The sequence below is a fragment of the Mandrillus leucophaeus genome, unplaced genomic scaffold, assembly GCF_000951045.1.
Source record: "Mandrillus leucophaeus isolate KB7577 unplaced genomic scaffold, Mleu.le_1.0 Scaffold136, whole genome shotgun sequence".
Classification (NCBI taxonomy): Eukaryota; Metazoa; Chordata; class Mammalia; order Primates; family Cercopithecidae; genus Mandrillus; species Mandrillus leucophaeus.
This window is the reverse complement of record NW_012101321.1, coordinates 2,037,625-2,059,793: the sequence shown is the minus strand read 5'-3', so window position 1 is coordinate 2,059,793 and position 22,169 is coordinate 2,037,625. Positions and strand designations below refer to the sequence as shown.

At 38.9% G+C, this 22,169-nt stretch overlaps 1 protein-coding gene across 3 annotated transcripts in view; it reads right to left on the bottom strand.

Moving 5' to 3' along the window:
* The window catches only part of SH3D19 (SH3 domain containing 19), a 120,328-nt gene that overhangs the window by 30,499 nt on the left and 67,660 nt on the right, over window positions 1–22,169 (bottom strand). For all 3 annotated transcript variants that reach the window (XM_011973238.1, XM_011973237.1, XM_011973236.1), the window contains 3 exons: window positions 20,947–21,951; window positions 12,347–12,454; window positions 6,367–6,479 (listed from right to left, as the gene is read on the bottom strand). In XM_011973238.1, coding sequence (XP_011828628.1) covers window positions 6,367–6,479; window positions 12,347–12,454; window positions 20,947–21,640 — 915 coding nt within the window. In that variant the 5' untranslated portion in view covers window positions 21,641–21,951. The remainder of the gene's footprint in view (window positions 1–6,366; window positions 6,480–12,346; window positions 12,455–20,946; window positions 21,952–22,169) is intronic.

The following is a 22,169-nucleotide window of genomic DNA, read 5'->3' as shown; positions in this document are numbered from 1 at the left end:
CCTTCACAAAATTCTTTTTTTTTTTTTTTTTTTTTTTTTTTGAGACAGAGTCTCACTCTGTCCCCTAGGCTGGAGTGCAGTGATGTAATCTCAGCTCAATGCAACCTCTGCCTCCCAAGTTCAAGTGATTCTCCTGCCTCAGCCTCCCGAGTGGCTGAGACTACAGGTGTGCACCACCACATCTGGCTAATTTTTGTATTTTTAGTAGAGATGAGGTTTCACCATGTTGGCCAGGATGGTCTTGAACTCCTGACCTCAAGTGATCCACCTGCCTTGGCCTCCCAAAGTGCTGGGATTACAGGCGTGAGCCACCACCCCCAGTCCCTCACTAAATTCTTCTAATTCTGTCTTTTTTTTCCCCCACTTTTCCTACTTTCTAAGTCCCCAACACTAACACTCAGGAAATAATATTTCTCCAAAACTTCATAAGAAAAAAAATGCTGACCCTTTAAATTACACTTTTTTTTTTGTAAAGGAGGTTTAATTAAAGCTTGGGAATCTTTGGGCTACTTCAGACTGTTTTTCTCCTTCTTATAAATGAGCCAAAACTCACTTTCATGATTTTTAAATTATACTGAATATTTATAACCTTTTCCTTAAATACCAAATGATTAATTGCCAATAACTGTGATCATTTAAACATGTTTCAATGTTATAAAATCCCATTTTAAAAAACAAATTAAGCTTGCCCTTAAAACTTGGTTTCACTAATGAGTTCAGTTAATGTAGTGAGGCAAGTAACCAGCTCATAAACCCTGCAATATTCCAGAATATAATCCATGCCTTATAATTACACTGCTGCCTATATTTTTCCTGACAAATATTGCTAAGATGCTTGAAAAATGCATTTATTTCTGTGGCTACCTTTAAAATTAAAACAAACTCTAGCAGATAGGAAGAAACTTTAATTGCTTTTATCAAAGCTGTAATTATTAGATACCTTGATAAAGAAAATTTAAAAAATAGATGTATAAATTTGACATGGAAAGATGCAGATGATGTACTGTAATAAATGCATAGCATATGACCCTAATTTTGTACCAAATATTAGCTGTAGTTTTTCCTCGGTGGTGGTATTTTTATGGGAAATCTTAAACATCTTTTTAATTTCTTAATTTGCAACAGTAAGAAAATTTTAAATCAGAGAAAAGGAGTAGCACATTCAAATTCCTTTTTTTTTTGAGACGGAGTCTCACTCTGTTGCCCAGGCTGGAGTTCAGTGGCACAATCTCGGCTCACTGCAAGCTCTGCCTCCCGGGTTCATGCCATTCTCCTGCCTCAGCCTCCCAAGTAGCTGGGACTACAGGCACCCGTCACCACACCTGGATAATTTTTTTTGTATTTTTAGTAGAGACGGGGTTTCACTATGTTAGCCAGGATGGTCTCGATCTCCTGATCTTGTGATTTGCCCGCCTCGGCTTCCCAAAGTGCTGGGATTACAGGTGTGAGTCACTGCACCCGGCCACATCCAAATTCTTTAGGGATGTTAGGCACATTCCTAAAGGCACTTCTGTATCTGACATACTCCAAATATTGAGAGAAGGAGACAGTTCTTGCAGGAGCCACTGTCTTAGTGTTTGCTCAAGTCTGGGTTTATGTCCAGGTTCTGCTGAGTCTTTGCAAGATAACTGATTAGGGACTTCTTCCTCATGGGTATTCCACAAATAACCTGAAGGCTCTCTGTATTTGCTTTTTGGTACTTTCTCTCTAGTTCTGATATCCCTGAACTCTGGCCTTTAATGTGTTTGGACAAGCGTTTTAGCTTCTGGTGAAGTTGGTTTTCCTGCTTGTATTGTCTCTGCAGATTCCATCTTTTTGTTCAAGATGGAATAATCTTGGAATATTTTGGAATATTATTCCATTGGAATAATAATAGCTGGGACTACAGGTGTGTGCCACCACACCTGGCTCATTTTTGTACAATACTTTTTCTTTTTTTTTTGGAGACAAGTCTTGCTCTGTTGTTCAGGCTAGAGTGCAGTGGTGCAATCTCGGCCCACTGCAACCTCCACCTCCTGAGTGCAAACGATTCTCCTGCCTCAGCCTCCCAAGTAGATGGGATTACAGGTGTTCATCACTATGCCCGGCTTTTGTATTTTTAGTAGAGATGAGGTTTCACACCATATTGGCCAGACTGACCTCAAACTCCTGATCTCAAGTGATCCACAAGCTTTGAACTTCCAAAGTGCTGGGATTACGGGTGTGAGCCACCGTGCACCCCAATATTATTTCAATAGAGCTTTATAGTTTACGAAGTCCATTAAGTATGATGGACATTACATATGATGGCTATTAATGAATGATGTTTTACTTACTTATCACCCTCTCACTCCTTTTTATAACTATTTCAGAGTAGAAGCCAGTAACCTTCTCAGGCAACTTTTCCTCCACGGGAATTTGGGATTTTCCTATTTAACATTAGTGTGGTAGGAACCCTACTATCCTCTTTTGGGCTTTCTTGGCCCAGATTTAATAAAAATTTATTACCAGCTACTTTGAAAATCACAAGTGATCACTAAATTTTAATTCATTCTTCAGGAAAATCTCATTAACTAGATATTGGCTAATTTTAATGTCTCCTTCAAAGAAATTTTTCTTTGCCAGATGATTAGGTGGGCTTGCCTGTATAATAAACATAGTTAATGCACAATGTAAAACCATTATGAAATTTGAACTGCAAATTTGGTTCAAAGACTTTAAAAGTTAATTTCTCTTAAAACAAGCCTTAAAGATCATATGCCATATGGACATGTAAAAAAAATGAGTGTGGTCCAGTGTGGTTGCTCATGCCTGTAATCCTGAAACTCTGACAGGCCAAGGTAGATGGGTCACTTGAGGTCAGGAGCTCAAGATCAGCCCAGTCAACATGATAAAACCCCGTCTCTAATAAAAATACAAAAAAAATTAGCTGGACATGGTGGTGCACGCCTATAGTCCCAGCTACTTGGGAGGCTGAGGCAGGAGAACTGTTTGAACTGTTGAGGTAGAGGTTGCAGTGAGCCGAGATCATGCCACTGCACTCCAGCCCAGGCGACAGAGCGAGACTCCATCTGAAAAAAAAAAAAAAAGTGTGATCTCATATCTAGAAAAACCTAAAGACTCTACCAAAAAATCCCTCTTAGAATTGATAAATGATTTCAGTAAAGTTGCAGGATATAAAATTAATATACAAAAATCAGTAACATTTCGATACATGACAAAGAACTAGCTAAAAAAAGAAATTGAGAAGGCAATCCCATTTACGATAGCTACAAAAAGAAATACTTTGTAATAAATTTAACTAAGGAAGTGAAAGACCTCTACAAGGAAAACTACAAAACACTGATGAAAAAATGGAAGATACAAAGGATACAAACAAATAGACATTCTATGCTCATGGATTAGAAGAATTAATACTGTTAAAATGAGAATATTACCTGAAGAAATCTACAGATTCAATGCAATCCCTATCAAAATACAAATGACATCTTTACAAACATAGAAAAAAAAAATCCTAAAACTTGTACGGAACCACAAAAGACCCTGAATAGTCAAAACAATCTTGAGCCAAAAGAACAAAGGTGGAGGCACCGCACTACCAACTTTAAAATACACTGCACAAAGATGTAGTAGCAAAAACAGCATAGACCTAGCATAATAACAGACACATAGGCCAATGGAACAGAATAGAGAATCCAAAAATTAATCCACGTATCTACAGCCAATTGATTTTTGATAAAAGTGTCAAGGTCAGTCATTGGGGAAAGCACAGTCTCTTCAATAAAGGCGCTGGGGAAAACTAGATATTCATATGCAGACGAATGAAACTAAACCCTCCCACTTATTCTACAAGACTCAACTCAGAGACCTAAATCTAAGACCTGAAACAATACAACGACTAGAAGAAAGCTGGGAAAACGCCTCAGTACATTGGTCTTAAAAAAGGTTTTATGAATAAGACCTCAAAAGCACAGACAACAAAAGTAAAAATAAACAAATGGGTTTATATCAACCAAAAATCTTTTGCACAGTAAAGGAAAAAATCAAGAGTGAAAAGACAACCTACAGAATGGCAAGAAATATTTGCAAACTACTCATCTGATAGGGGATTAGTATCTAGAATACAAAAGAAATTCAAACATCATAACAGCAAAAAACCCAAACAATCTGATTTTAAAGTGGGCAAATAAACTTTGGGAGGTGGAGGCGGGATGACTGCTTGAATCCAGGAGTTCAAGAACGGCCTGGGCAACGTGGCAAAACTTGTCGCTACAAAAAACACAAAAAATTAGCTGAGTGTGGTGGCATGCGCCTAAAGTTCCAGCTACTTAGGAGGCTGAGGTGGGAGGATCTCCTGCGCCCAGGTCAAGGCTGCAGTGAGCTGTGATCATATCATTGCACTCCAGCCCAGGAGACAGAGTAAGACCCTATCTCAAAAAAAGAAAAAAAAAGAAAAAAAAGAAAAAAAAAGCAAATGATCTGGATATTTCTCAAAAGAAGACACACAAATGGCCAACAAATACATTAAAAAATGCTCAACCTCACTAATCATCAGGGAAATTCACAACAAAATGGCAATGAGGTATCATTTCACCCCAGTTGGGATGGCTATTATCTAAAAGATAAAAAAAAAAAAATGCTGGCAAGAATGCAGAGAAAGGGGAATTCTTATACACTGTTAGTGGGAATGTAACCCAGTACAATCACTGTAGAAAACAGGATGGAAGCTCCTCAAAAAACTACAAATAGAACTACCATATGATCCAGCAAGCCCACTACTGGGAATTTATTCAAAGGAAAGGAAATTACATTGAAGAGACATCTGCACATCCATGTTTACTGTAGCACTACTCACAATAGCCAAGATATGGAATCAACCTAGGTGTCCAACAACAGATAAATGGATAAAGAAAATGTGGCATGTGTACACCATGGAATACTATCTAGTCATAAAAAAGAATGGAATCCTGTCATTTGTGGCAACATAAATGGAACCGGAGGATATTATGTTAAGTGAAATAAGCCAGAAACAGAAAGTTAAACACTGCATCTTCTCATTCATATATGGAAGCTAAAAATAAGTTGATCTCATAGAAATAAAAAGTAGAACAGAGGATACTAGAGGCTGGGAAGGGTAGAAAGAAGGGAGAGAGAAGGAGCTTTGTTAAAGAAAACAAAATTACAGCCAGACAGGAGGAATAAATTCTAGTGTTCTATACCACTATAGGATGACTATAGTTAACAATAATATATAGCTTCAAATGACTGGAAGGAAGATATTGAGCATTCCAAACAGAAGTGGTGAAAAATGTTTGAGATGACAGATATGCTAACTACCCTGATCTGATCCCTATACAGTATATGTACTGAAACATCACTATGTACCCCAAGAATATGTACGATTATTATTTGTCAATTTAAAAAAGAGGAAATAATCAGGATTCCCATAAAGTCCTCTGAGAGCCATTATTCTTTCTCTCTCTCTCTCTCTCTCTTTCCCGAGGCTGCAGTGCAATGGATCTTGGATCATTGCAACCTCTGCCTCCCGGGTTCAAGCAATTCTCCTGCTTCAGCCTGCTGAGTAGCTGGGATTACAGGCACACGACACCACGTACAGCTAATTTTTGTATTTTTAGTAGAAACGAGGTTTCACCATGTTAACTAGGCTGGTGTCGAACTCCTGACTTCAGGTGATCCACCTGCCTTGGCCTCCCAAAGTGCTGGAATTACATGTGGGGGCCATCGCGTCCAGCCAACTTTATTCTTTTTCTTAAATCACTTCTCTAATTACTTGTTGCATGTCTGTTTCCCCAAGAAACCACAAAAGTTGGAAGACCAAAAAAAAAAAAAAAAAGTATGAGGATATTGAGGTTGAAATGAAAAATATATATATTTACTGAAAAAAATCTTTGACCACCATCTTAACAAGTGCACAGTAAAACACTATTTTTTAAATTAAAAAAATACATTTTTCTTAAATTTCAGATTTAAAAATTCTTATGGTAATTATCTTGAATTTTGGTCACTAATTGGATATTTTAAATAAAAACCAACAAGTTGAATAAAGTTATTTCCCTGAATATTAAAGGTGTTTAGAGATTTTAATAACCTTCTCATTATTAGTTTCATTTAAAAGACAGTGTCATTAAGTTGGTATACAAATTATTTTATAGTGAAGTACAATGAATTGGCCTAATCTCTCTATAGGGACTTTTAATATATTGAACACTACATTATGTAAGTACATGGGGCTTAGAGACTGGTCTCTAATAGAGGGTTCTTGTTTTTAATTTGACCAGGAATAAAATAATTTAGATATTAGCTGACTATTCAAAATTAATGCATAACCACGTCTTCAATCTAATACAATCTATAATGACCACTTACCAAGTTTTTAGTTCTGTCAACATTACTGAGTTTTCCAGATACTGTACTGAAAGTGTTTCCAATAGGTTTTTCAGCCGGGAGAGGAGGTGGGCTTTGTGGATCCTCATGTAAACCTGGAAAAAGTAGCAGTAATTCATCAATAATTTCTAGTTTTTAGGATTCCAAAGAACGAAATGATTGCTGCTTAGTTTATTAGAAAAATGGCTATCATAAAAGATACACACAAATAGTTAAGAAAATGAGAAAGAGCTCCCAGCAAACTTCAGAAAATTGATGTGCTAGTCAACATCAGTTAATTTCACTATATGTTTTATAGAGAGTGAAAATAATACTAAATAATTACAACAGCAGCCAGCATTGTTGAGAACCTTTTATGTGACAGGCATTAAGTTAGGCTTTATATTTACATACATTTCACCAACCAAGATCTATGTGCTAGATTTGTCCAGTCCACTAGCTAGTAGCTACATCTAATGATTGTCTTAAATCTTAATTAAAATTAAATTAAAATTTCAGTTCCTCAGTTTCACTAGCCACATTTCAAATACTAGCCACTGTGACTAGTGACTACCAGCACAGTTAAAGAACATTTCTATCTTTGCAGAAAAGTTCTATTGCACAGTGCTACACTAGATAATATCCTACCTGTTTTACAGATGAAGAAACTGAAGCTAAGAAAATAAATGCGCTAACCAAGGTCTTACTGCTAGTAATTGTCAGATCCATTGTTTTGAACCTAAAAGTCCATGTTCATTTTGATAAGACATGCTCCTTCTTAATAGTGGTGTATTCAACACTCTCTCATCCAAAAATAATTCAATGTGTTTTCTTTCTTTTTTTTTTCTTTGAGATGGAGTCTCGCTCTGTCACCCAGGCTAGAGTGCAGTGGTGTGATCTCAGTTCACTGCAAGCTCCGCCTCCCGGGTTCACACCATTCTCCTGCCTTAGCCTCCGGAGAAGCTGTGACTACAGGTGCCTGCCACTACGCCCAGCTAATTTTTTTTGTATTTTTAGTAGAGACGGGGTTTCACCGTGTTAACCAGGATGGTCTCGATCTCCTGACCTCGTGATCAGGAGACCTCCGCCTCCCAAAGTGCTGGGATTACAGGCGTGAGCCACTGCGCCCGGCCAATGTGTTTTCTAATTCATTAGCTTCTGATTAATGAACATAAGTGTCCTCGATTAAACAATACCTTTACATCCAAACCACAGCCATATCAGTGATAATTTACCCCCAACTTATTTTAAAAAGAAGGAAACAAAGATGACCAGATTTAATTAGTGACAGTTAATTAAAATGAGTGCGCAAAAACAACTGGAGAGTGGATGACTGTAAGATACTGAAGGACGCTAAAGCCACCTTTTACAGTTTGGTTTAGGCATTAAAAGGAGATGAGCAGATAAGCATTCTCTCTCTTTTCTTTCTTTCTTTTCTTTTTTTTTTCAAATGTACACTCTCTACTTCCATTTCATGTGATAAACCTATAACAAGAAGATGATTTGTCAGGTTTCTGTTTTATCCGCAGACAGGAAAACATTCTCAAAGGGAGGAAAATACCCAGGCCAGCAACTAGGAAAACAATGATTTAGAGCGAGGCAAACATTCTTAGTGAGAGGCAAGGCTGCTCTGGGAATTAAGACATATATAATAAACACATCCAACTCAGTCACCATCTTGAAGATATTTTCTATGCTGTGGTTTCCGTATTCTTACAAGGAAATAGTTGATCATTTAGAATATAATACTGTTGTGACAAATATTTAAGAGTATACGCCAGTAATATGAAAGTAGAAAGGAGATAGCTTACTGGAAGGAGGAACACAGGGAGTATCTGGTGTGAGCATGTGTGGGATGTGGAGGAAGGAGATTTCCAATTTTAAATAATGTAGTCAGGGAAGGTCTCTGAGAAAAAGTGGCATTGAGCAAAGATCTGAAGGATTGGTGAGGGAGGGAGCCTTGCAGACATCTGGGAAAAGGACAACCTGGTCAGAAGAAACAGGCCCCAGAGGAAAGGAGCTGACAGGTTCAAGTAAGATCAAGGACATTTGCACCATGAAGCTATCCCCTTTTTCCCAAATTCTTCAGACACCAAAGTTTAATTCTTTTCCCTCCACAGAATATATGCATTGCTTATTAACAAAATTCTGAGGAACTGATTTTTGACATAAATAGAAATAACTCTCTAGAAATCATTCTGTCATTTCAGTTCTCCTACATTTAGCAGTATAGAATTCAACTTTCTTTTTGTTTTTTTTTAGACGAGGTCTCGCTTTGTTGCCCAGGCTGGAATGTGGTGGCATGATCTTGGCTCACTGCAACCCCTGCCTCCTGGGCTCAAGTGATTTTCCTGCCTCAGCCTCCCAAGTAGCTGGGATTACAGGCATGTGCCACCATGCCTGGCTAATTTTTTTTTTAATTGAGCCTTTATTTTTATTTATTCATTTTTTAAAATAATTTTTTAAAAAAATTTTACCTTAAGTTCTGGGATACATGTGCTAAACATACAGGTTTGTTATATAGGTATACATATGCCATGGTGGTTTGCTTCACCTATCAACCTGTCATCCAGGTTTTAAGCCCCACATGCATTAGGTATTTGTCCTAATGCTCTCCCTCCCCTAGCCCCTAACTCCCCAACGGGCCCGGTGTATATTGTTCCCCTCCCTGTGTCCATGTGTTCTCATTGTTCAGCTCCCACTTGTGAGTAAGAACATGGGGTGTTTAGTTTTGTTTCTGTGTTAGTTTGCTGAGAATGATGGCTTCCAGCGTCATCCATGTCCCTGCAAAGGACATGAAATCATTCTTTTTTTATGGCTGCAGCCCGGCTAATTTTTATATTTTTAGAACAGACGGGGTTTTACCATGTTGGCCACGCTGGTCTCGAACTCCTAGAATTCAATTTTCTACCAGTTCTTGGAGCTTTGTCAGGATAATAATTAAAGTTGCTTCCTCAGCATATCCTTTTCAGGATTTCAGAGCTTATTAATGTAGTTTACGAGTGTGCAGAAAAAGTAAACATAGCAGGCCTGAGACTTCATCCCTAGGAAGTACTACTTACAAGATTGGTCCCTTTTTGTGAGTTTCGCTCTTGTTGCCCAAGCTGGAGGGCAATGGCATGATCTCAGCCCACTACAACCTCCACCTCTCGGGTTTAGGCGAGTCTCCTGCATCAGCCAGGCACACACTACCACGCCCGGCTTATTTTTGTATTTTTAGTAGAGATGGGTTTTCACCATGTTGGCCAGGCTGGTCTTGAACTCCTGACCTCAGGTGATCCACTTGCCTCTGCCTCCCAAAGTGCTGGGATTATAGGCATGAGCCACCATACCCAGCCACAGGATTGGTCCTTGACTGGCATATAGGAACTTGGACTCTGGGACAGTTCTCACCATCCTCAAAACTGATAAAACAGAATATGTGGTTTATGCTGAACATCTGCTTTCCTCCTGGAAATCTGGAATTTTGCTATGTGCCAAAATTTCTAGGAATGCCTACATAACCAGCCCCTAATAAAAACCCTGGGCACTGAATCAGTAGTGAGCTTCTCTGGTTGACATTTCACACGCGTTGTCACGACTCATTGCTGGAGGAGTTACGTATGTCCTCTGATTCCACCAGGAGAAGACTCTTGGAAGCTTGCATCTGGTTTCCTCCAGACTTCACATTTGCCTTTTCTCTTTGCTGATTGTACCTCTTATACTTTTGCTATAATAAATAATAGCCATAAATACAACTATATGTTGAGTCCTGTGAGTCCTCCTAGTGAATCATCAACCCTGTGGGTGGTCTTAGGGACAATGACACAACAGATGAATAAATTTAAAAATTTGTATTTATTACTAATTTCTGTAAAAGTATTACTTAAAATCCAGGCAATATTTCTCATCATTATATGTTAGTATATCTGTTAAAATACAGAATATATTTAACAAAGTAATAGCAAACAGGCAGACAACCCAATGAGCTATCATTTTACTGATTTGTGGGCTATATAATACTGTCAAAAGAAACATATTGCCAGTTTTTTCTTTTCTGTTTTTTTTTTTTTGGAGATGGAGTTCTTGCTCTATTGCCCCGGTTGGAGTGCGGTGGCATGATCTCGGCTCACTGCAACCTCCGCCTCCCGGGTTCAAGCAATTCTCGTGCCTCAGCCTCCCAAGTAGCTGGGATTACAGGTGTGTGCCACCACACCTGGCTTTTTCGTATTTTTGATAGAGACGGGGTTTCATCAAGTGATCCGCCCACCTCAGCTTCCCAAAGTGCAGGGATTACAGGTGTGAGCCACCATGCCTGGCTACCACTGGTTTTTAAATCTAACATTAAAATATTACCTCTAAAAAAATAAAATATAACTTCCTAAGAAACTAGAATCAGAATTTGACACCTCTGATTTTTTTCTCCTCCACATTCTTCATAGCAACTCCGTTCAATTTTCTTGCTACTTGGCTGAGATCCATCAGTTAGTAACAGAATCATCAAGAAGACACTGAAACCAAGAGACTGATCCTTCTGGGTAGTGCTTTATGGAAAAACCAAACTCCTAAAATAAAGGGAAAATGCCTGCAGTACAATCCGGGGTGTACAGGTGAAAGAGTGGGATGCTTGTTCTGCTTTAGGAGGAATGAAGTGGGCAGAATCTCGTTAGACAAAGGCAAGAATGCCTGTGGGCTATAATATAAAGGCATTGCAGGCATAAATGAAATTAGAGGCCCACAGAGAAAGCTGTGTGATCACTCCAAGCAGTGCCATGAACTGCTCTGGAACCCACTGTGTGTGTGTGTACACATACAAATACACACTTTTAATCACACTTTTTAATAATCTGGTGCCTAAAATAAATAGTACTGGCCCTTGTGGCTTTCCCATTATAATAAATATCAGATTTCTTTTTGAAGTACTTATTAAAGCTCCTACCGAATTTCATATGTTATACTATTAAAAAATCAAGTAAGGAAAAAAAAAGTAAGGAAGTAAACCAAAATGTAACGTTATACTAATTTAAGAAGTTTTCTTTTTTGAGAAGGATTCTTACTCTGTCACCAGGCTGGAATGCAGTGGCCCAATCTCAGCTCACTGCAACCTCCGCCTCCCAGGTTCAAGTGATTCTCCTGTCACAGCCTCCCAAGTAGTTGGGACTACAGGTGCGCAGCACCACGCCCAGCTAATTTTTGTATTTTTAGTAGAGGCGGGGTTTCACCATGTTGGCCAGGAGAGTCTTGATCTCTTGACCTCGTGATCCGCCTGCCTTGGCCTCCCAAAGTGCTGGGATTACAGGCGTGAACCACTGTGCCTGGCCAATTTAAGAAGTATTTTTATAAACTATTATTTCAAGCTTTTGGTTACTGCTCTTCACAGAATTCACACATAGCCATATTTGAGATTATGCTGATTGGAATAATATACTTGTGACTGATAGACATATACAACCTTTAGTTGCTATTAGTTTAGATTACTTTCCCACCAAATTTGTACCAGAGGTGTTAACATGGGATATACTAATTGTTCTAAATTTCAGTCTCCCTCTATTCTCTGTCTAAAGACAACATTAAAGAAAAATGAAATCCCCAGCCTGACCAATGAGGTGAAACCCCATCTCTACTAAAAATACAAAAATTAGCCAGGTGTGGTGGTGTGTGCCTGTAGTCCCAGCTACTCGGGAGGCTGAGACAGAATTGCTTGAAACCGGGAGGCAGAGGGTGCAGTGAGCTGAGATCGCGCCACTGCACTCCAGCCTGGGTGACAGAGTGAGACTCCCCAAAAAAAAGGGGAAAGGGAAAGGAAGGGAAAGGGAAAGAGTAAGGTAATCCAAATTTACTGAACTAATTCTTCAAAGAATTGTGAAAAAACAACTTGCTTTTAAATAGCTTTGACTATGAATGAGAGATTATACATAATTTCAAAAGCAGACATTGATAAATTGGCATATATTTCTCCCAGGCTCTTGAAGAAGCAAATTGAAGAAAGCAGAGAAGTGCTTACATTTTCCTGGTTTGGCTGGAATTCGAATTACAGTGGGCTTCCTGGTGGGTGCTGGTTGAACTGCTCGTTCTTTCATTGGTTCTGTTTTTGCAGGGAGCTGAAAGGGATCTAATGAAAAACATAGTTTTATTTTGCATGTTTTAGTTAACATGGACTGAAACAAAAAACCTCATTCATAATTTAAAAGTCATACTTTTCATGCCCCTGGGGAAACTATTCATGGATAAACAAAATCTCAGTTTGCAGAGACAAAAACAAAGTTGGAACTCATAAAAGGAAATAACTTAGTGTTCTGTAAATAATTCATGTGGCTTTTCTTCCTCTCTGATGAAAGAAATCGAGGATGATCTTGAATTATGTAGAAGCTGATCTTTCAGGGGAGTGTAATCATTTCATACACGTCTGCCTGAAAATGAGGGGCAATTGAGATGAGGAGACCATCTTTCCCACATCCTAAAGCCTCCCAGACGCCACAGAGAGGAAAGACTGGTACACCCTCTGTGCCTGTCCCAGAATATTTACTCCCAGGGCCCTCATCCTACCCAGTGCTGTGCCTGGCACAGGGAAGGTGCTTAGCAGTCTCAGATTTAGTAGTTTCGTAAAACTACACTTCAGTAGCCTGAAAATGAAAAACATTCTATCCCAGAAATAAAATAAGGCATATCCCTTCAAATATTTAATTTTGGGGCAAGGATATATGACTCGGCATTCCTCTATCTTAACCAATTTATTAAGTAATTGCAGTTTTTGCCATTAAAAGTAATGCACCAACCCAATATTTTAAATGGATAGTATATACTTAGGAGAAATACTTTAAACAAAAGCATAGTTGTAAACCTTTTTACTGAAACAGTCTTTAACATAAATGTCCTTTTTAGTGGTTTGGAAAAATGACTATAACTTTTTTTAAAAAATGGGAAATCTACAAGTAAAAAGATTAGCAAAAACAAAAGAAAATGCTCTATAATGGATATTCTACTCAGCACCCAGGATCGCATGAGGCTGTCTTTGCTTTTATTTAACAAGAGGCGAAATGAGTATATGCTGTAATTCTGCACCTGTTCTATGGATCTTGCCTGTGGGGAGATACTCTCTATAAAACTATGCACTCCATAGCTCCTGTGATGAACAGCGTTCAAATTCTGCCTGTTATGAGGTGTAATTCAATAAGCACCTTTTGCTGACCAGCTCTTTGCAGGATACATGAATGGCTGAGCTAAGAATAAAAGCCCTTTTGGCAATCTGATACTTCGCCTTCTCTTCCACTCAGTTTTCAGTCAACCTCACCATCAGATACCCTGCCAGAGGCATCACTCTCTCACTAGCCACTTGCTCATATATTTATGCCAGTAACAGTGCTGGGTGGGGAAATATGACGGTAAAGTACAATCCTAGTTTAAGTTTCTTATCTACCACTTAGGAAGGGTCACCAGATGGCAAGCTAGCTAAAATTATTATTATGCCACTGAGGAAAAAAGAAATAGATGACTCCTCCGTGGAATCTTACCAGCTCACAGTGAGCGAGGCGAGTCTTATGTTAAAAACACCAACTCAAGATTATCAAAAGAATGGCATCAAACTTTAAAAAAAAAAGACTACTATATTAATAATATAACTTTCTTCCACTTTGACCTGTGTCACCCATAAAACCACAAAGCTCCTGTTTTCAGATTCAACCAAATTCCTTAATTATTTAATTTTATTATAACAAATATATATTAACAAGTATAATAGTACATTTTTTACTTCACAGTAATATTTGTTGTAAAAGTAAGAAACAGTAAGAATTATATAAAATAGAAAAAGAAAACCTCTTGTAATCTCATCTCTCTAAAATTAATTATCATCTAAAATTTGGTATATCTGTCCATGTATTTTCTATAAATATTACATGTATCATTATTATACAAATATTTTGAAAAACAAACCCAGGATCATTTTATATCAATTTCTTTGTAGTTTTATATCAATTTCTTAGCACTTTTATATCAATTTCTTTGTAGCACTTTTGTTCATTCAATATTGACTGGGTGCCTGCTATGCATTAAATACTGGGAATATAGCAGTGAACAAAGCACGGAACTCTGCCTTCATGGAGTCTGCATTCCAGCAGGGAGATGGAGACAAGAAACAATACATGTAATAGACAAGGAATTTACGTGGTATATTAGAAGGTGAGAAGTATATTGAAAAATGAAAAAGGTGAGGAACTTCAGGTGTGGGCAGAAGGGAAGCAGGCTGCAGAAGGAAACAGGAGTGCAATAGGTGAGGCAGGTGACATTGTCTTTCCAAAAACTGGATTTTACATATTTCAATAGTTCTTCCAATAATCATTCATGGTGTCCTACCTTTCAAGTAGTATTTCTTTCTTTTTTTTTTGAGACACGGTCTCACTCTGTCCCCCAGGCTGGAGCACAGTGGTGCAATCATGGCTCATTGTAGACTTGACCTCCTGGGCTCAAGCACTCCTCCCACCTCAGCCTCCTGAGTATCTGGGACTACAGAAATGTGCCAGCATGCCTGGCTAATTTTCATTTTATGTAGAGATGAGGTTTCACTGTGTTGTCCAGGCTGGTCTGGACCTCTTGGGCTCAAGTGATCCTCCCATCTTGGCCTCTCAAAGTGCTGGGATTATAGGTGTGAGCCACCGTGCCTGGCCTGAAGTGCTATTTCTTAAACAGCTGCTTTTGGTACCAATAACCTGTTGGTTATTAGTTTAAAATTTTAGTTAATGAGGCTTTTGGGGTGGGTGTGAATGTGGAGAAAATCTTGAGCATGTAATGACTTAAATTGTTTCCCAAATCAAATTAAATTCTGGGCCAGTATAAGACCTACACCTCACATTTCACAAGTAAGGACATGGATGGGGGTAGGGGCGGGCAGGGAAAGGAGAAAAGAGAACAATCAGCACCTCTGAGGGGCTGAACACAGGAGGCATCCAAAATGTGCTTGCTGTGGGAAGAATGGCCTCAGGAAATCCTGACCCAAATCCTGCACACAGTGTGGGCAGATCTCACCTATCGTGTTAAAGGGTCCAATCATTTTTTGTTTTAACCTGAAGGATTTAAATTGAAGTGGTATAGGTATAACTTGTGAAGTATTCAAAGTGTCCTAGCTTACTCTCTCTCGTTTTTTCATTTTTAATACCGTTAGCTGTTTTTTAATAATTGGCACTCAGATCGTGTGTAATCATTCTACTATACATGTCTCCGGAAAAAAAAAAAAAATTCTTTCTCCATGTAGCGAGGCAAGGAAGTCTTCGTGTTCCATCACCGCAGGCTGTTTGGCAGGAGTGGTCTGTTTAATGATCTCCCCCAGCTGTGCTCACTGAGTCAGTGAGCTCTGCATCTGCCTCTCTGTCTGCATGTTGTCTGGGCTGTGATCCATGCGAGGAGTGCAGATTAGTGGGGAGGATAAACAGCACTACTTCAATGAGAAGGTGGAGCCAGAGGCCTGTTTTTTATCTTATGATGGTGTGCAAGCTTCTCTCTAGCAACATAAGTTCACTTTTTATGTCTTTTCATAAGAGGGCTATTTTTTTCCCAACAGAAGTTATAAGTGCGCAACCTACAAAGCAAGGCTGGCACTTCATATTGGGGTACTCCAGACACCACCAGGTAAGAAACTGGATCATTAGTACTAGTTAAAATGTTTAACGTTCATAACCTTTGACTAGTAGTCCCACTTTCAGAAATTTATTCTTCAGAAATAAAAGCCTCAGCAGAAGTGAACATGCTTATGAGGCATTTTTTGTAGTGGCAAAAACCAACAAGGAACAAAACAAAATAACCTCCCCCCCCATCCACCAAATAAAAAACAAACGAAACAACCTGAATGTCCATCAACAGGGGAAATACTGAAGCAGCTATGATACACTATGAGGTATCAGGTGGGTATAAGGAGACAATGAATTAGAATTAGACCTATTATCCTGAAGAGAAGTGATAAATGTCATTGTTTAATAAAGCACTCTGCTGAGTAACAGGTGTAGGATGGTAAAAATTTCTGGAAAAAGTCCATTATGTATATATGTGTGAGCTTTGGTTTGGCATGCCCAAAGGCACAGAAGGCTGCATACTTTGTTCGCACTGGTTACTGTGGGGAGATTACATTTTTTTTTAAATCCAAAATCTCTGAATTGTTTGACTTGTTACAATGAATATATTTTACTTTTCTAACAGAAACAAATCCAATAAAATAAATTCAATCATAAGGAAAAAGTTACAAGACTAAGCTGAGTTAACACCTCTGCCAAACAAACCAGAACAAAACCACTTAAAAATAAGAGAACAAAAGAGGAAACTTCTGGTTTCTTTCGTTGCTTTTTCAAGGCAATAATGGCCATAAAATTTTCCATAAAGCAACTAGAAAAATAAAAACTCTTTTTTTTTGGATTTAATTTAAAAGGAAATAATGCAGATATAAAATTTTGAATTTATCTAATTTAGACGTATTTAGTTCATAACAATTAGCTTCTATTTTGTAACCTTGAATAATATAACCATTTAGATAAATCACTGTTTTGTTATTTTAAAAATTTCTACTTATCAGAATCCGAGAGTCAGTGGGGGAAGCAGTTCTTCAGAAGTGGCAAAGACGACGAGAGATAATTCTCCCAGTTTCTTTCAGCCTAATTATGCTTATGTTCAGCTATTTTAAAAAGATTACTGATTAAATACCTTGTTAAAGGTAATGCCTCCACATGGTCTAAAATTCAAAAGGGATCAAAATGCTTACAGTGAAAACCAAATTCCCTGTTCTCTCCTATCCAGTTCCTTCATAAAAGACAACCTTTGTACCACCTTTTCATACATCACTGTACATTGCATTTGAAATTTAACACAAACAATAGCTAAAATAACACAAAAAGCATCCTGTATCTTGCATTTTTCATCTAATAATATCTTGGAGGTTGGTCCAAAGTAGGGGATAACAGGTCTCTCTCCCTTTTAATTATCACACAATACTCCATTGTTATGGATGTACCATAATTTATTTAAGCAGTCCATTGACATTTATTTCCAATATTCTTTAGTAGAAGTCCTTAATTCTAGAGCCCAAATGGGCCCTCGAAGCTCTGGATATTGTACCTTGAATTGTGTACACATGACTAATGGCTATTTTCTTTTTTTTTTTTTTTCCCTCACAGCTCCAGTCATTGAATTAATGGCTATTTTCAAGGCGAGAAAAGCCTCTCAGGCTACCGCAGATTCTCAGAGTTTGGCAGTCTGGAAAGGGTTAAGAACTTGCTGCCATAATTCTATCACAGACTGCTCTTGCTTCTACAGAAAAACAGAACACAAAAAACACGGAGCATCTCAAGAAGAATCTCCTATCTGAATCTAAGACAAGAAAATGGCATTTTTGTCTACTTTTATTTGCAGTGATGGCATTTTTGTCTACTTATATGTGCAGTGTTTATTCTGTCTTCCCTCTACCCCTCACACCAGCACCAGGTATTCCACACCTGCTGGTGAACAAGCAGAGGCCTCTTTACACCTATACCCGCACGGTCTTCATTACCGGACTGAGAAAAACACTGACGATAAAGTAGTTTTCCACCCATTAACTGTCTCTAATAATATACTTGTCATCACAATTAGTTTCACCATCCCTGGCTTGCTTTTCTGTCATTTCTTTCCCTTGAGTTCTGTTAACAGCAGAAATTGGCTGCTAAACTATTATTCTGGTCTGTGTAATGGGGCTGCCGGCAGAAACATTCTCCTTCTTCTGACATCTGGGTATGATTTGTAAAGGTGTGAAGAAGAATTGCTAATACTTCTGGGCTCCATTACATTAACCTGGAAGGCATTCTACCCAAGAAATGAATCCAATATTAAATTGCCTGTTTTATGAGTTTTCCTTTAATAATTTTTCTAATCTTTACGATGTTTTCATAGCTTCAGTATTTGCGGATCTCTATTTCCTGAGATTAATATGGCAACTTCATTTTATGAATGCTATTTTATTAGATTTTCTTTAATTTTGAGGTAAGAGAAAGGGAAGGGAAGACTTATTTGTAAGTTTCTCTTCTTTCTCCTGTGTTCCTCTCCCAGTTTCTGCCTGGTGTCTGGATGATTAGGCAAGGTTTCCCAGGACCATAAACCTTTATTTACAATGACAATGCTACCAAAATACCACCAAAAAGTCACAAAGCCCCAAATCGAAAAGCAAACAAAAACCCCTCCACAGGTCAAGGCATTCAGAGGTGATCCTGAAGGCCTCTGGAGGGCGTAAGCAGGGAGGCAACAAGGGCCAGTGTGCAGTACAGAAACTCCCCCTGGGTAGCCACAGTATGGAGTGTGATAGGCTTGCCTGAGTGGGCTCAATTTAGGAGGCCACTGCAGCCATCAGAGCGTAAAGGCCTAAAGTGGGGCAGAACAGAGAATGACGAAAAGGAGAGGCAGAGTCAAGAACTATTTGGAAGGTAAAACCAGCAGGAGTTGGTAACTAATTAGATGTGAAGGCAGAGAAGTAGCAATCATAAAACTACTACTTAATGATCATCATATTTCACACAATGTGATAGCGCTTTCCTATATGATCACATTTAACCCTTGCAATATCCTAGGTGAGGAGTAGTATTATATCGTACAAATGAGGAAACAGAGGCACTGTGAGGGTAAGAAAATTGCCCAAGGTCACATAACAAATGTGGTAGACCCTGACAGACTCCAAATCTGAACAGTTAGTCACTGCGTGACACAGTGAGAAGACTCAAGGATGATCTCTGGGTTTCTCCAGGGAAGGCTGGTGTGTGTGATGGTGTCACTAGTGAGTTGCAAAATATAGGAAGAAAGAAAGGTTTAGAAAGAAGATAGTATTCAGCTCAGTATAACTCCATAGTCAAGAGCAATGGTTAAAGTCAGATAGCACAAGCAAATTACACACTTTGCTAAAAGACGCCCCAATAATTAAATGTTGTGCAATGAAGTGGTAGAAATCAAGAAACAGAAAAGGCTGAGTATGAAGCATGAGACTGTATTTATGTTGAAAGTATATTGTTGACCTTCCTTTTTGAAGATGACTATAATCATCTGCTAGATGATACAAAATAAATTCTCAGCAATTATTAGTCAAGTTGCCATCCCCATAGAAACTAGCAAGTTCTACAAAAGGTAGTATTTCTTCAGCTTGCTGCTGTTGGGTTTATCTATCTCTGTCCTTCTCTGAATCTTGTTAATACCAAAAATGCTTATACAAGAAAATGGTCATCAAAGACTTGAAAAGTTTTTAAAGTGTTGCCTGGTTAAGGATTCATGAAAATATTGGGTAGCAACATTATACAGTGAAAAATAAACTAGACTTAGAATAAAAACACTAAGTTTGAATCCTGACTTGGACAATCGTTTTATGACACTGGGCAAATGATCCATAGATCTCTCTCAGTCTCACTGTCTTCATCTGCAAACGTAGGCAGTGATATCTCACAGAGGGTTGTTGCAATTATTAAATAAAATAATGTATGTCTCGGTATCTAGGAGAGCATTAGGTACACTGCAGAAGCTTAATATATTAAAATGTTTTTCCTTCCACCCTTTATGGACAAAAGCCATGTATGTCTTTTAGTTTATATGCTAAAATGTTGTGTGTCAGTTACAATGTTCTGTGCATGATGAATATTTAATAATGTGTTATGTTTGCTTTCATTTTAAATACACCTGTGTTATGCAGAATTTGGTTTTGAAATCACAGAGCCTATACTATTTTGATGCATGTTAAACATTTATACAGTGACAGTTAACCTTTTCAAAATTCTATTAAGTTTATACGTTCACAAATTCCATGCAAATAAGTAAACAGCAGTAAAATAAATCTTATCAATGACAAGTAGAGCAGTTTAGTTTGACAAATCAAAGACAAGCTTTACCATCACACTCTCCAATGGAACAGTGAGAAGAAAGAAAACACACTCTCTACCTTCTGGGATATTTAATTGTACTGATCTTGGCAGCTACCTTACAACTGTTGTATTTTATTTACAAAATTTTTCACTCTCAAGGGAAGATGTTCTATGAAGATTAAAGGAACAATTTTGCAACATGTGGCTGGGTCTTCATTCTGTACATTTTCGAGTCCTCCCCTGGAGCTGGCCCCTCGCCCAGCACTCCCAGCTGAGGCCCATTTCATCTGAGGAGCCCCTCTGGGGCCAGGGCATGACTTCCCATCTATGAAAAGCCTCCTCTGCATCCTTCTACACATTCCCTAACCTCCCTGGATCCTTTCAATGTGAAGCCTGAACTTCCAACTGTCAAGAGTCAGGGAAGCCAGCCCCACAAGCTATTATAGTTTAGCCCCTAGCCCCAGTCTGCTTACTTCTGGCTCATATCATAGTAATCGATGCATGTGTCTCCCCCTTTCTGACTCCATCACCCTCATCCTGTATTTCCCCTTCCCTCCCTGTCTCCATTCCCCACTTAGCTCTGTGTTTTGTGATCTCTCTGTTCATTCCTGTCTGTTTCTACACACACACATGCATGTGCACATACTTGCATACACACATCTCAGTAACTTACGTACTAGAAACTAAAACAGCAAGTGCCATTTAAAATACCCTATCATGAGTTTAGATTGCCTTCCACTGCTGATTTTTCACTTACCTAGAACCATCTCTGAACCAACAGATTCTTCAGCCAGGTTCCCCGATGGGGTGGGCAAAACATCATCATCAAAGCTGATGAGATCAATGTCCCCCAAGGGCTTGCTCTGCAGAACTGGAACTGGGGGGTTGGCTGGGGGCCCTTCTCCCAGTGACTTGTATGCTTTGGCTTGTGATGCCCCTGCGAGTCGGGGAGGAACAGTGACAGGTTTCAGTGGAGCTGAAGGGTCGGTGGGATTTTCTGAGGAAACAGATTTCTTCAGCAGCAAAGGCCGCGGGGCAGGAGTTGGCACTTTCTTCCCACTGTCAGAGCTCTCAGCCAGGGGCCCTCTTCCTGGAATCTCAGGATTAACACTTCGTATAAGGCCAGGGTTTGGTTTCTTTGGCAATTCAGGTTTGGTAACTGGGAGGCTTCCCGCTTCTTGCAGGGGAGGGCATGGGGTGAGTCCTTCCTTGGAGGTCACCTTGAGTCTGTTCTCAGTCCCAGAGTCCCACTCTCCAGAAGCTCTGCTAGCAGCTGGTTTGGGAGCTACAGAAGGTTTCCCTGAGGAAACAGTGGGCTTTGGAGGAAGTGAACGTGGAGTAATTTCTGGTTTCTTGGGCAATCCTGAGGTTTCTATATTTGCCTGACCCTCAAACACTTTAATTCTGGAAACAATACTATTTTGGCTTTGTTCCGTGTTCATAATGTTCATCACTGTCTGACTGTCTGAGGTGCTAGCGTTGTCCAGCAGAGACTGGGGCCGGCCTGGGGATGACTCCTCTCCTATGGCTGCTGGGCTGATTTTCTGGTGACTTTGCTCTTTACTGTGAGAATCTCTGGGTATTGGTCTGAGGTTGCTTTTTGATCTTGGTTTTGGCACTGGACATCTTGTAGCACTGGGGTTTTCTGGACAATTCTGTTCTTCAGAAATATCAAAGACTATTAAAGGTGCCACATTCGTTGGAAGATTGCCAGATGAGACTGTTGGGAAAGGCTGAAGAGGCTTGAGAGGTGCCTGTAGTGCTGATGAGACCAAAACAAATAAAAACAAATAAAAACAAGCCATAATGTTAACAATTTATAAGAAAAAAAACACAGAAGATACACAGATTTAAAATTACATACCTGGAATATCAAGAGAGTTTGGTTTCTTTAATTAGTTAAAAGTGATTCAAAAATGGAAATGTTTATTCTGTTTCCTGTAGGAGTGCTCTTCATATAACACATTTTTTTTTTTTTTT